Here is a 14,461-nt window from a genome sequence, read left to right as displayed (position 1 = left end):
ACACACACACACACACACACACACACACACACACACACACACACACAGGTTATGTCAGACAGACACAGAGGCTGTGACTCTGACTGGTTCCACTGCAGACATTTTGTCTGACGGATATGTGTCACAGTCCCTTCAGAGGACATAAAGGTATATTCTCAAGGACAAGGCTGCAGTAATTTGCATCTGCAATCTGTAAAAAAAACATCACATCTAGTCAGTACCAGAATGAGATATTTTCATGCGTGTGGGTGTTAGTCACATAAAACATGAAAGCTATGCACACAGAGCCACCGTCACTGACTGTGTGTTACAGTCTGCCGATACCGTGATATAACCTCCCAACAGGAAATAGAATAAACCCAGAAGAAAGTCTCCTGCTGACAGGAAGCCTTGCGTTTATCGGAGGCCTTTACACAGATAACAAAATGATTCTGCAACCTCGGCCTGGTGTGTGTGTTTTTTTGGGGGGGCAATAACCTGTTATAGACTGAGGAATGTCATGATGGCTGTGTTGCTGCCGATTTCTTTCTTTATTAGACAAGGACAGAGTCAAGGACACTCGGTCTAGTAATGGAGGCTTTGCGCAAAGTAAAAAGGCAAAAACACATTTGTGCAAACGCCTGCCTTCTGTCGTGTGTGTGTGTGTACGGAGGAAGCATGCATGTACGCCCCACCAGTAACAGAAAAAGGTGAAGACATCAAGTAAGAAGATGTAGAGATGGATAGCACAGGGAGTCTGGAAGTGGATGAGAGGAAATGGAGCGTGAAAAGCGAGCAGGGACAGAGTGACACGGGGGGGGGGGGGGGGGGGTCCTGTACGACTAACAGAGGTATGTGCCTCTGAAGAGGGCTTTGCTTCAATTCATCGTGCCTCTCCAGCCAAGTCCTGGCACAAACAAGGGTGGAGAATCGTGGAGAAAAGGGGCTGTGGGAAAGGGAGTGAGGGAGAGGACTTTTTAATTTATCCATTTAGCTCTTGGCATAGTTTAAAAGCTTATTGATCGGGGAGCGCTGCCTCTTTTGCAGACACACACATATTGGTATTTATGTACACACAGTAGCATCTCAAGAAAAACATACATGGGGTGGGGCTGCTAGCCTGGACAGCTAGAGGGGGGAGAAAGAAAAAAACAGGGAGAGCACTGCAATGGCAGCAACCCCTCTTCATCTTTGGTTAGTTGGACAATAAGTGTATGTGTGTGTGTGTGTGTGTGTGTGTGTGTTGTAGATGAGACTGGAATACTGAGTAGGGGTTTGTGCTTTGAGGAGAGGGGCTCCAGGAGGTTGACCGGGGCAAACATGGAGGTAAGCACTTGGGTTTGGGTGAAAAAAGAAAAGAAAAAGGAGAGCAGCATGTCATGCTGTTCCTCTTCCCGCAATCCCTCTCTTATCAATCCCTCCTCCCCCTCCCCGTTTTCCACGCCCTGCCGGGAACGACATCCATCACCCCTGAGAGCAGCATTACAGGGCAAGAACCACCCAACAGCCTGCAAATGGATGTAATGTATACACAAGCACATCCACGTCTCTTATGCATGTTCTCCAGTGGGATCATCCCAGGTACGTGCCCCCCCCCCCCCGCTCTACTTTGACACAAACACAGCCCGCATACAGTAAGCATGTGTGTCATTGAAGCAGTGGGTTGAAACTACAAACTCAAGTCTCTGCAGGGAAGGGAATGAGCCGCCACAGGGGTTTTAGTGTGTTGTCGCTAAAGTGAGTGTGTGTGGAGGGGGGGGGTGACCTCCCTGTTTTCAGTGATAACAGAATAAGGAACACAATGCTAGCACTATGCACCATCCACAGCCATTCACAGGCAAAAACATTCCTGCAGTTATATGGATAAACACAAACAGCTACACATTTGAGATGTTCAGAAACATGCATCCTAAAAAACACACAAGTACCAACAATCGTGCTGATAGGACAGCCGTGCACTGACACACACGTACGCATCATTTTGGTTGTGGCATCTGCAGATTACCGTAAGCACTGCACACATGCATCTTTCATATCACCACATTAAAATCCACCACTGCACCCTCAGCATGTTTAGGCTGAGCAGACTGCACACATGGGCACACACACACACACACACACACAGAGGAAAAAGCCCCAAAGTGAAGGTGGTGACAAGCAAAGCCAGGAAAAGACCCGCACCAGCTTTCCCTTCCTCGAGCCAGCTGCTGTCACCTTCTTTGGGGGAAACTGCACAACAACCTCCAAACCCTAATCTCAACCAGCAGCCCCTGCTGCATGGACCCAGCCAGGTGTGTCAAGGCAGGCAAGATGCATTTGTCACTCACCACTCCATTCCCTGAGCATGCAATCTGGTCCAGGTCCAGAATAGCTGACATGTTTTTCCCACGCAGGAGAGGAGTGTGTTATGCTATGTGCAAGTGTGTGCTGGTCAGCTTTGAAGATCTCCAAAAAGGAGGAGGAGGAGGAGGAGGAAGAGGAGGAAGAGGAGGAAGGCGGGAGCGCTGGTAGGAAAGGGAGGGATGTAGGGTGATGAGGCTAGAGCAGCAGCGACAAGGAAGAACCAAGAAGAGAGGGAGGAGAAAGACGCAGCGGAGTGAGGAGGAAATGGGTAAACAATCTGAATGGAAAGCAGAAGAAGGGGGGCTGGATAAGATGCAGAGAGAATGAGAGAGAGAGAGAGAGAGAGAGACACGAGGTGGGAAAGAGAGCAGGAAAAGAGACTGAGGGGGAGGAGAGTGAGACTGCAGTTTGAGCTTTAGTAGTCACAGAGCGTACGTACATCCAGCCACCGGTGCATCTAATTGGACTGCGGAGGGTCAGGTGGGTAGAGGGAGAGGGTGGGGCTTAGAGGAGAAAAGAGAGAAGGAATGGGGGGGGGGGGGGGGGGGGGCAGGGGGGGGGGTGGGGGGGGTGCGATGAAGAGGAGGTGAGGGGGTGCAAACGATGCAGAGGCAGTCCTGTAAAAATGGGCAGGCTGCTGACGTCACAGCGTGATACTGATGAAGTGAGGGGAGAGGAGGCTGACCTGGACGGTGTTCTGCATCAGCAAAATGGCTGCTGGTCACTGAGACTTTAGCAACAATTGTCTCGAGGTTCACTTTGGCCTCACCTTGCTGAGGGAGACGACTGAGTGACCTTGGCATCCACACTAGAAACACCTCAACATGAATACGCAACAATAAGACCCGGTTAATAACTTCTATTTGACAGAGTTACCCAGCAGGACGAGCGTGAACTGCAGCAGCCTGATGTACACAAAAATAGCTTCGCAGCAAATGTTGGCTCATCGTGTGTTGACATTCAGACGATAACCCTCGTTACGTTCTCGGCTTACCAGAAAATAAACCCACAATGAACTATTTTTATTTACATTGACGACCCTACATGAGAGGATCCATTTCTTCTAAACCTGCCTCTGAAGCATTTGATCCTCGTAGTTTATTGATCTCTGTTTTTTCCCTACTCTCCTCTGCCAGCAGTGCTTGGCCTCACGCCTTTGTTTCAGACAGGCTGCTCTGTGCAGCCAATGGCACACATGCAAGCAGCACAGAGTGGGCGGGGTTAAGGAGAGAAGGGGCGCTTCATTGGTTCGTCTTTGTTGCAGCGTGTCTGGTTGTGTGCTGATGTTTCTCCTCTAAATGTTTCTTGATCTAACACACAGAGGGTGCCACTGACACAACATGCAGTGTCTGCACATTACGAGAAATAAATAACTCGACGTACGGTTCAGACAAATAAAGTAACACAGGTATGAAAAATACACATATGGTCTGTACAAAAGGATGCCACAAGAGAGGAGCATCAGTAGTCTCCTTCAAGCCAGATTGTGGCGAGAACATGACTAATTGTACGTACGCAGTGTTGTTATGCCAGATTATGGTGGACATGTGATTCGTCACATCGGCTCATGGAGATGATGTGTCGTGACTGAACTTATGTTTCTAGCCTTTCCTCGACAGAGCCGGTTTGTGTCACACACACACTGAGTCATGTCTCAGCAGGACACTGCAGTCAGCGGAGAGACGCTCTGGTCTGCAGAGCTCAGCTGAATGCAGAGCTTTGCATTGACACAGCCAGCGTCTAAGGTTTTATGTCCGAGCATATTATAAAAACACACAAGCTCAGGGGAAACATTTGGTATTAAACCGTCGAGCACATGACACGACACAGCATGTTACATTACATGGTCAACTCTATCCTCTTCTAAGATGGTGACTGAGCAACACCTGTGCACTACTCTACATTTCTGAAACAGACGATCAACACCGAGAGAAGCACAGCAGACGATAAACACATCACATGAGAACATCGTCCTCCAGCCACACAGCGAACAGACTTATGGCGCCCTCTGCTGAGCGCAATGAGACGGTGATTTAAAAAGCCAAAGACGTGACCTGGCAGCAGACAGTTTCTTCTAGTATTTGTGTTAGAATGAATAAGAGAAGAAGTAGAATCAAAATCACAAAATGTGAAACCTAGTGAGTGATTACTATCAAATGTTACGATCTAATAATGACAATTATGAGCTCACGAAACATCACATGCATCCAGATTCAATGGATGCATCTCAGCCTTTTTGCTTCCCCACAGCCAACACCATCAACCAACTAAGATGTTCTATTTTCGAAATGTACAGTCGGCCATTTCCACGAGGTGAGTCAGTGTTCATGGGTGGGTGAGGCTGACTCACACCTTCCTCCCCTCAGTGATGTGAGCAGCTTAAGAGACACAAGACTGCAGCACCACACCCTCCAGCTTCTCCTCTCTGACCCCACCTCACCACCACCACCACCACCACCAGCACCTCTCTCGCTCTCTCTCTCCTCCTGCAGGTGCAGACAGTGTTGACTGTGACCGTTGCCGTACCCAGGAACCGCCTGTGGCAGGCGCTGTAGTACCAGTCAAAGAGGAGAGCAGCTGGATTTGTCCTCCAGCTGCTGGAATGTCACATCAGTGCTCAGAGTGACGGTGTAGCGGTGAGGACGCCCTCCCCCAACACGCATACTATATATTCATAGGGAGTCTGCTGCTAATGCCGTATACTGCATGTGGGCTCCGGCTGTTCTTGTATTATTAAACTGGGAGTCAGGAAAAATGACGGACCTTTTTAGAACTGGCTTTTTTTTTTTAATAACATCAGAATGGAGCTTATGTCAGTTCATCTGAAAGCAGCAAGACGAGCCTTGTCCTCCACTTAAACACAAAAACGCACGAGATATAAATTCCTGTTTTTTTTCACATCATAAATTTTGACTTGTAGGAAAAAGCTCTGCCGTTACTCATAACACCTCTAAGTGTCCCAGTAAGCCATGACAGTGCGACAGTGAGTCGGCATGCACATTACCAGGACCATGTGACTGAAGCAGCTAAAAGTAATTCGGTCATCATTGATTTTTTTATCAGTGACGTGAAAATGTCTTCAACAAATCAAAAAGGCCTATTATCATTATGTGTTATATCTATCAAGTTATCACTTAAGTGTTGAAGTAGTGTTATTTAAATGGATTTTTTTTTTTACAAATACCCGTTGAAGAATCAGCAGTTTAAGGATGTGTCTTAATCATCTCTTCAAGACTCTGACCGTGTGAGGTCAAAATGGCTGCCATGGAAATAAGGTCAAATACACGCAACCCTCGATACCACTGGGACAAATCCTGGAACACGTCTTTCCTTTAAGTGCAGCTGCAGCAGCTGCACTGAATCAGAATAGGATGTGTGGAAAGAAACACTACACACTGAAATTACCTGAGTGTTCATTGTTTTTAGTGACAAAGCAGACCGGACTGGAGCATGTAGCACACCTGCTCCAGCTAACATGTTTTCCTCTCTTTCCCCCCCCCCCTCTGCCTGCAGCAGCTATATTTAGCTCTGGTGGGATGCTGGAAGCAGCCATGACTGCAGAAAGTGAGAGAGGGATGAAAGATTTAACCCTTTGCGGCCATGATGCTTGTGAAACACAGCGTGGGGAGTGCTTGCCTGTGGGAAGTCTCATGCAAGAAAAAGATTGCACAGCGCAGAGGCAGCAGGCCGGCAAAAAAAAAAACATCAAAGGAAAGGCATCTGGAACAGAACCCACTCAAGGCTGATACTCTGTTTCCTTGAGTGATAATTATTCTTACATTATCACATAAAAGACCTGACCACAATCTTAATGTGGAAGACACTAGCTGACACAAGAGGTCTGAAATCGATGCACTTGTAGGCGACATCTCTTCCTGACATTTACTAGAAGAGGACACACTGTGAGGGTCTCTAGAGGCAACAGCACAACTCACCACGTTGTTCCTAAAGCCCTACACAGGAAGACAAAAACGGTCTGATTCCAAGAAAGACCACAAGTTCCCAAAAGTGTGTTTACTTTGAGGTATTTTGCTCTGTTGCAGGGCTTGACAGTAGAGAGTGACACGGGGAGAGAGAGTGGGTTGACTTGCGCTTAATGCTTCGTGTTTAGAATGACAAACATGCTAATCTCTAAATCTTCCTTGCCCTAAATAAAAGAAATAGGCCACCGATGTGATTGTATGTTGGCTTTTCATATCAGTATAAAAGATCCACATTCCATAAATGTAACAGTTCAGTATGCATCCATGCCAGACAAAGAAGCCCTGAACATAATTCCTGATATTAAGCTATTGGCTCACCACAAAACAGCCAAGAATCTACATTCCAACAAATAACTCGCGCTCTTCAGTATTGTTGTCTGTTTAGACTCGGGTGGTGTCCTTGTGCTTTCTCTCCGACTAGTACAATGACACAAAACAGGATTCGAAACAGGATTCGAGTGACAAACAGGGTCATAAAAATGTGTTCGACAAATGCTTTCGACTTGAGTTAATGGCCAGTGTGGTGGACGACCCTCATCAAGTTATCCTAGAAGATACCCCAAAAGCACCTATATTTTCACCATTGGTGTGCGGTAAAACTGGATTTTGCCCGTGAGGAATGTGATCAGATGTAGGGCAAACAAATAAATGGGTTCCGTGGTGGAAGGGGGGGATGGGAACAACGTCCAAATGCAACGACCCCCTTCCACTAACGCAACAAACCATCCGGGCTTTGTGTAGGAGCAGTGAGCAACACTCACCTGGCAGTCGAAATCCTGAAAGTTGCGCGCATTCTGCAAGACAAAGTAAAAGAGGAGAGTTAAATACAGCATAGGCTTATATGCCATACACATAAAGCCAATAATAATAATAATAATAATATCTATTGTACTTGTAGATGGTCGGCATGATGTGTGTGTGAAGTATTCATGTGGGAACAAATAGAATACATTTGTCCCACTTTTTGACGAGCACTTAATGACTTACGGTTGCCAATATCATTCGTGATAATTAGAGTTCAACATTTGGCATTATGCTCCAGACTATAATCATGTCTGGTCTGTTTGATTTCACCTTATTTTAGTCGAGGGATTCAGGTAAAGAACTGTGACCAGACTGCTGTACCTGACACACATTACAGCTTTAAGATGTAGATCTAGTTGTTTATGGATCTATCTATTGCTGGTTGAACCTCGCGCTTTTGAGAAACAATTGTGTTCTTCCATGCATCTTAAATCCTCATTACCACTTAGTTTTTAATATCATAACTTCACTCTTTATGCATGTAACACGAGTAACGTCGAAGCAGTGTTACTGAGAGTATCATCTCAGTTGCAGCAGGAAGCTGCAGGATAGATGGGTAGAAACGTGAGAGTGGGCAGCAATGATAAAGGAAGAGTCTTTTGGGGATTGAGTAGTGGGCCAGACCAGTAGGGTACATGTTGGTGGGGAGGCAGATGGTGGCTTTGAAGCACTCCCTTCCTTCTTCCTGCTGAAATAGCTCTGCAGCGGAAAACAGAATAAAAACTTGTTTCTGGCCAAACGTCTGCACTATTCCATCGCTGTAATGCAGTTTTATAAACGTGAGAAAGTCCCACATACATACATGATGTTTGACAATTTAAAAGATAATCCTGCACATCAAGAAAGATGCATTTTGTCATAAAAGTGTTGACGTATAAGACCGTGAAAATATGTGTTTCGATCCTCTGCTTCATGGCTGATAAAACGAGTCACGGAGCATAGCTAAGCTACCTAGCTAGCTAGCCAAGGTAACGGCCATGTTGGTGTTGGTGCTGGTGACGCACAGAGATGTAGCTCACTAAACTAAATGGTACTACGACAAACTACAACCCTCTTGACGTGACAGATTTTCTTTTGAACTGACAAACAGGGTCATGAAAAATATTTCTCTGAAACGCCTCTCGCTGTTGACTACCATACATATTGTCCACGTGGACACCAGAAGGGGAGACACTTTGCTTTGTTTTATTATCGTAAATCTTTTTTTATTCCAACTGAGATCTTCACTGCTGTTGTGGTTACTTTGCTGCTGCAGGCCATACTCGTACCTGGCTGCGTCATAAATGTATTATCGTTGTGGAAATCAGAATGTGTTCTCATCACTTCTACAAAGGATCAGAGCGAGAGAGAGAATGAGAATCCTCTTTCATCACTGTCATGATCTCCATCTGCTTTCCAGACTCCTGGTTGGTCTCTTTAAAGAGCTGGCCACTAGGTGGTGTGAGAGGTCAGTATCGCTATCCTTCATTCAGATATTTTTCTTTAGGATGTATACTCGTCACACGAGGCATCTACAACACGCAGCATGCAGCTGCTCCTCCTCAGACCTGATACTCCGCCGCTCACTTCTCCTGTGAGGCGCCGGACCCTCCTGACTGTCTGTGACAGTTGCCTGGGGAGAGAACAAAACAGTCCTTCTAATCAGCTGTTGAGATGGAGCAGGGAAGAGGAAAAGGAAGACGAGGAGGAGGAGGAGGCCAGACGAGGATGGGAAGAGCTTTGATCTGCCACTGGGATTCTGTTTTACGTCCTTCTGTTTTATGCCATCGCTCACTTAAAAATAAAGAGATGAGTTTTCTTTAAGTTTCTCCTTTGACGTCTCCTCATTCTTGCTTGTCTGTCTCTTCTGACTCTGTCTTGTGTTATAGATGCTGTCTCTTCCACTCTCTTGCCTCATTCAGTCTACAACCTTGTTTTTTATCCTTTTGACTTGCTCTCTCCCTTCTTTTCTTTCCCCACTCGACACAGTCAAGTGGATATGAATAATTCACTTTGATGAACAGGACTGCAGAGTTTTCAGCGTATGCATTTGCCTGGGAGGACCATATGGGGTGCTCAGTCACTTTAAATGTGCACCGCATGTCTGTTTAGTTTGTATGTGTGGTTGTGCATGTTGGTTCAGGTGCAGGAGTTGCGTGCCTGTTGCCTCAGCAGCTCCTGAACTCCTCCCCCACACAACTCACCTTATTGGTCAGCAGCGGCTTGATCTCGGTCAGCTGTACGTCCTGCAGCTCATCCATCTTCCTGTCTCGTCACTGTAAACCACTCTGTCCAAGGAGAGAAAAGAGAGAAGACACATCACGTGCTGATAACAAGCGTCGGAAGTCAGGAAAGCTAAACTTTACATTGTGAGGATTGTTTTCCAGCTTCTGAAGGGGAAAAAAATGCCCATCACTACTTCTCAAAGTCCAAGATGTCAGAATCAAAGTCAACGGTATAAAACAACAAAAAATAACAAACAGGAACCAGGAAATGTTTAGCAGTTCTAAACAATTAATCGACTAATCTATTCAGTACTAGGTGCAGTTGATGGCAACACAACCTACTTATCCGATACTGATCGATCAGTGTGGGACTGAAGGTCACAAGGTGGCAGCAGGTCACAAGTCAGCCCCGATAGCATTTCTCTTGGAAACCTTGCCGTCTTGACTCCATATTGGCATCCTGCGATATGTACAGTACATGATGACACATGAGCCTGTTCTTCATCAGTTCTGCAGGAAAGGTCACACTTCCAGTCCACACAGGTGGTGTGCAAACACACACACACACACAAAGATGGATCAGCGCAGGTTTAACAAGAAGCTCTAAAGTCCACCTCATTTGTTTTCCCCTTGAAGCCAGCCGTGTGTCCCTGCACATAATTATTGAACAAGAACACAGACAGACGAAAGTGCCCCCCCCCCCCACTTTCCCTGAAATGGCACCTCTTCTGCCTTTCCTCAAGGTGAGGACAGGAAGTGGTTTTGAATTACCTGCCACCTGCCCAGGAGAGAGTCTCATGTTGCACATAACAGCAGATGAAGCGTCTGCTTTTTTTAGGTCAATGCTTACGACTGGAAGATAAAGCCAAAAACGGCCCGCAGCGCACCACAAACAGCCTTGATACAGAATGATGCACATGACGCACAGACAAACAGGAAGTAAAAGGGCAAACTGAGCACAGGAATAGCCAATCGGAGGAGCGGTTGCGATCACTTCCTGAGTCGGAGCCGACCCCCTGGAACGGCCTGGAGACGCTGGTATCAAATAACCTTCAGGGTTGGTTAACGATCATGCTAGCAGCGAGAGGAACCAGCAACGATGACGTAACGCCACATACATCTGTGTTACCAGCAGTTTTATCCTTTTAATTTCCTGAACAAGGTCCGAGCAGACAGCTGTCTGTTGATGCATGAACCGGGTCAGAGGTCATCCTGCTCTGGAAACAACCAGGGGAGCAGACGGGTACAGCGGAGCACAATCCTCAAATGACATGAAAAATAAACAAAAACAGGCAGAAAACATCGAGTGGGGAGTGAAAACATGCCCAGCAGAATCCCCTGCTGACAAATCCGGCTCAATGGCGGAGCTAAATAATATTTAGACAAGTAAACCGAGGAAAAAAAGAACAACAAATACTCTGCATGCTCGAGCGGATTGAGCGTATTGGCCCGGATCAATCCAACGTTTCCTCAGGCTGTCCCAGTAAGTGGGATGGAGGCCAAAGCTGCTTTAATTGTAAACAGCCTAGCCGGGTAATCGAGGTGTTAAGAGAGAGCGACGGGGTCAGGTCTCGCTTGAAACCATTGAATCCTTTGGGCTCTCTCAGATCTCCCGACACCCTTTTAAACCACTGCACCAAAAATCACTTGATATAACAATAGATCCCATTTAGCAACATGCGCCATCGTCTCCACCTTCTCTTCCTACTCCACGCTCGCTCTACCGTTCAGCATGCGCAGCTGTTGCCATAGAGACAAAGCCGGTTGCCCAATGTTTATTCTAAGCCGGGCTAGCCCCGAGGGGACAGATGTGAGGCGAGGGCAATAAATAGCGGTAGACACGAGAAGAACTCCAAAATATGCGCTATCAGCAGCATTTACTACCCCCTCTGACAATTACAGGGACTCAAATGAGCCATGCAGTCATGTCGAGATATGACAGCAAAGCTTTGTGGGTAAGTGAAAAGTAGTCCCAGATGACAGGAATGGGAATTCCAGTTTGTAATCTGTGCAGCAAGCTTTTGTCCCACATTCACACCAGACCATTAGTGGATCGGGACGGGAGAAGAGAGCCGATGATGGAGAACAAGTCCCTCTGGCCTCGACAGCAGGGAGCCGCCTGCTGTGCCGGATCGCTCTCACGTCAGAATCCGTTTCACTCGGCTCTCCCGCTCTTGCAAATGAGTAACACGCGAATTGCATGCTTGACTCTCACAGGTGATTTCCCTGAATCTGTTCTACAGGTCCATTTCCCCCGCACAGTGTTCATCTCAGTGCTTCATAATGCCAGGCAGCGAGGGACGAGGAGGCTGAACAATCGTCAGCAGACACAAACACAAACCACGCGAGGCCCTTTTTTTTTTTTTTTTTTTTCTCAACGCAGCAACAGGTCAACCTTCACTGCAGCCTAGCGTCAACGTTGCCTTCTGGGAGACTGAAGTGTCTGCAACTCTGACACAATGACTTACAGCAAAGACGTGTTGAAGTATGTCAGCTTAATAAACGGATAAGTTATTTAGCATCCCTCCCTCTCCCCTCTCTAGCTGGCACACATCATCATCCGGCCTCTATGGCTGTCAGGAGAGAGAGGACACGCCTTTAGCTTAATGCTAAGGTGCAGGTACATGCATGCATGCATGCATGCATGCACGCACGCACGCACGCACGCACGCACGCACATGTGGGCACAGACACCTATACTGAATATATACGGTGTCTCTGCCAACACAAAGGGAGCCCTGTAGCTGCCATGTCAGCAGACGGTGCAGAGTGATCGATGAACACATCCTTTACTCCTCTTCCTCCTCTACTCTCTCCCCGTCTTCATCTATCCATCTCCATCTCACCTTGGCCCGTCAGGCAGCATGATGGACGACTGAGAGCCCAGCTGTGATGCTGCCCCTACTTTTAGCCCTTTCAATTAGGCCCCCTTCTCCTCTCGGTCCTCATCATTCACATCATGGCCATGCTCCGACTCTCTGACCTCCTTCTTGGGCTCCATGTTGACCTAGGTGAATGTCACCACAGTGACCTCATGTTAACCTACCTCTGGGTCTCCATGGAGAGGTTTACCGCTAATATTTATATTAAACTCAATTTGTCACATAAAACAATACTGTAAAAATGTGATAAAATGAGCGTATGCTTGGTTTCCATGTAGACATATTTGTGTCACTTCTAGTGTCATTTTAACACTTAATGGAAGCTGTGAAACAGGACATGGTGCAGGGTTTCTAGCTTGAAATCAGTCCGCAAAACGCTCAGATTTAAATGAATGTTTGTTGACAGTTCAGAGAGAGCATTGCTGCTACTGTATGTCCGAAATGTAAGGGGTTTGGGTCCTCCAAAGTCTGCATTTTTAGACTGAACACGTCTTAACGGACCAACAGTGCCTTTCCCAAATAAGCCTTCTGTTGCCCAAACTTGAAGAACACTGATATAAACTCCACTGTACCATATGAAACATGGTCCTTAGAGCAAAAGGAGCCGGTTCAGTCGGGGCTACAAAGCCTCCGAAGGACTCATCTTAATGGGCTGCGTTAATCAGAACAACCTGCCCTTGATTTTGGGGGCACAGCTAATTGCAAATTCAATTCCAGCAAGAGGAAGTAGCCGGTTGTCTTCCGCTCGTCTGCTTTCTCTGGGAGCCAAATTATTCTAATGACCGTTACTATTACAGAGGAACACACACGCACACGTCTGTCCTCGGTCTTCAATCGACCCTTCACCGGGCTTCATATCACAACAGAAAATAGGCCAGCACGTATTCCAGTCATACCAGCCGCCGGCCAGCCACTCAGAAAGCCCTCGCTTCTGTGTCCTCCCTTCGTCAGAGCTACAGACCGGGTGAAAACAACGAACCCCTGCACCGTCACCGGTGCGGTGACGCCTTCCTCTCAGACCTCGGGAGACTTTCAGTCATCAGAAATTTCTTTCCCCCTCCAACTATTTTTTGCAACCAGGCCAAACCTTTGTTTACAGTTTACAGTCTGCGGAGGCAGCAAACCCCGCCGGAGTAAAGCTAATGAACCGTGACGGGTCTCAGTTCCAGATTACTGCTCTAAACCGGGCGGTTTGGTAAGAGAATTAGAAGAGGGAAGTCTATTTGTTTAGCAAACAAGTCCGGTTGAACAACAACCAGGATACTTGGATTCTGTTCTGCTCTAGAGGCGGCGGGGTAACACCGGATTGTTTTGGAGTTTGCTGTTTTGTTCTACAGATCACCTCCTGCTGATACTGTCAGCAAACACACACAGCTGAACGTGCACATACACTGAAAGCACACACACTCGCACACAGCTTCACGTCTACTTAATTAAATGGCAGCTGCTCTCCAGAGGCTCCATCATCCTCCTCACAGCTTACACGAGTCTCTTGACACACGATGACAGAGATTTCTTTTTCTTCCTCTTTTTCACAATGAGACACTTCTCTTGATGTCTTCTTCTGTCATGACTATCAAAATAGTCTATTCTTATCTTATTGTTGAAACCAAACTGAAAACACTTTTAAGACGTGATGCTGCTCAGCTGTACGTTCACATAACGGCTGTGTACACACAGATGTGTGTAGATGACCGCTGAATATGAGACAAAGCAAAACATTGAAAAGACAAAAGAAAGATAAGCAACTCAATCTGCAAAACTATTTTAAAACCATTAATACGAGAAACGGAACACCGACCTCCGCCTTTGAACCTTCCGAGATTAAAGAGATCTAATGAATGCTAAATACTGCATTACTATAATAGACTCGTCCCCTTATTTGGCAGACCCACATTTAACATCCTGAGCCTGTGGCCAGCTATAACTCACAACGCAAGTGATAAAGATGTTGAAGAGGTTTTACTTGGGATGGGACACGAGATATCTTCACACACAATAAATTGCGGGTGCTGCTGTGAAAGTATAAGACACACAAAGCCAATGCCATGAAGTGATATATTCTCACGGTGTGCACGTCTTTGTCTCTTAAAACATGCGTCTAATGAACCGCACAACTGCATCTTTTTCAACAGAGGAAATCCTGAACTGATCGTCCGTCACTTGAATTGTTCTGTGTGTGCCTGAGAGGAAAAAGCTGGTTCATCAGCAAAGACACTCATTAGCACATAGCAGCCACTGCCACTGCACTGATCCCCCCCCCCCC

The 14,461-nt window shown here is 46.7% G+C and overlaps 1 protein-coding gene across 3 annotated transcripts in view; it reads right to left on the bottom strand.

The window, feature by feature from the left end:
• The window catches only part of ndrg3a (ndrg family member 3a), a 29,342-nt gene that overhangs the window by 9,057 nt on the left and 5,824 nt on the right, over positions 1-14,461 (bottom strand). For 2 of the 3 annotated variants that reach the window (XM_031841088.1, XM_031841228.1), the window contains exons 2-3: positions 9,293-9,376; positions 7,067-7,099 (exon numbers count right to left, since the gene is read on the bottom strand). In XM_031841088.1, coding sequence (XP_031696948.1) covers positions 7,067-7,099; positions 9,293-9,349 — 90 coding nt within the window. In that variant the 5' untranslated portion in view covers positions 9,350-9,376. Of the gene's footprint in view, positions 1-2,306; positions 2,707-7,066; positions 7,100-9,292; positions 9,377-14,461 lie in introns of those variants that run through there. The other variant, XM_031841160.1, reaches the window with a different exon arrangement.

The sequence above is a fragment of the Anarrhichthys ocellatus genome, unplaced genomic scaffold (assembly GCF_004355925.1).
Source record: "Anarrhichthys ocellatus isolate YVR2014 unplaced genomic scaffold, GSC_Weel_1.0 scaffold1, whole genome shotgun sequence".
NCBI classification, from domain to species: Eukaryota; Metazoa; Chordata; class Actinopteri; order Perciformes; family Anarhichadidae; genus Anarrhichthys; species Anarrhichthys ocellatus.
The sequence above is the reverse complement of the archived record's forward strand: the minus strand, read 5'-3'. Positions and strand labels throughout refer to the sequence as shown.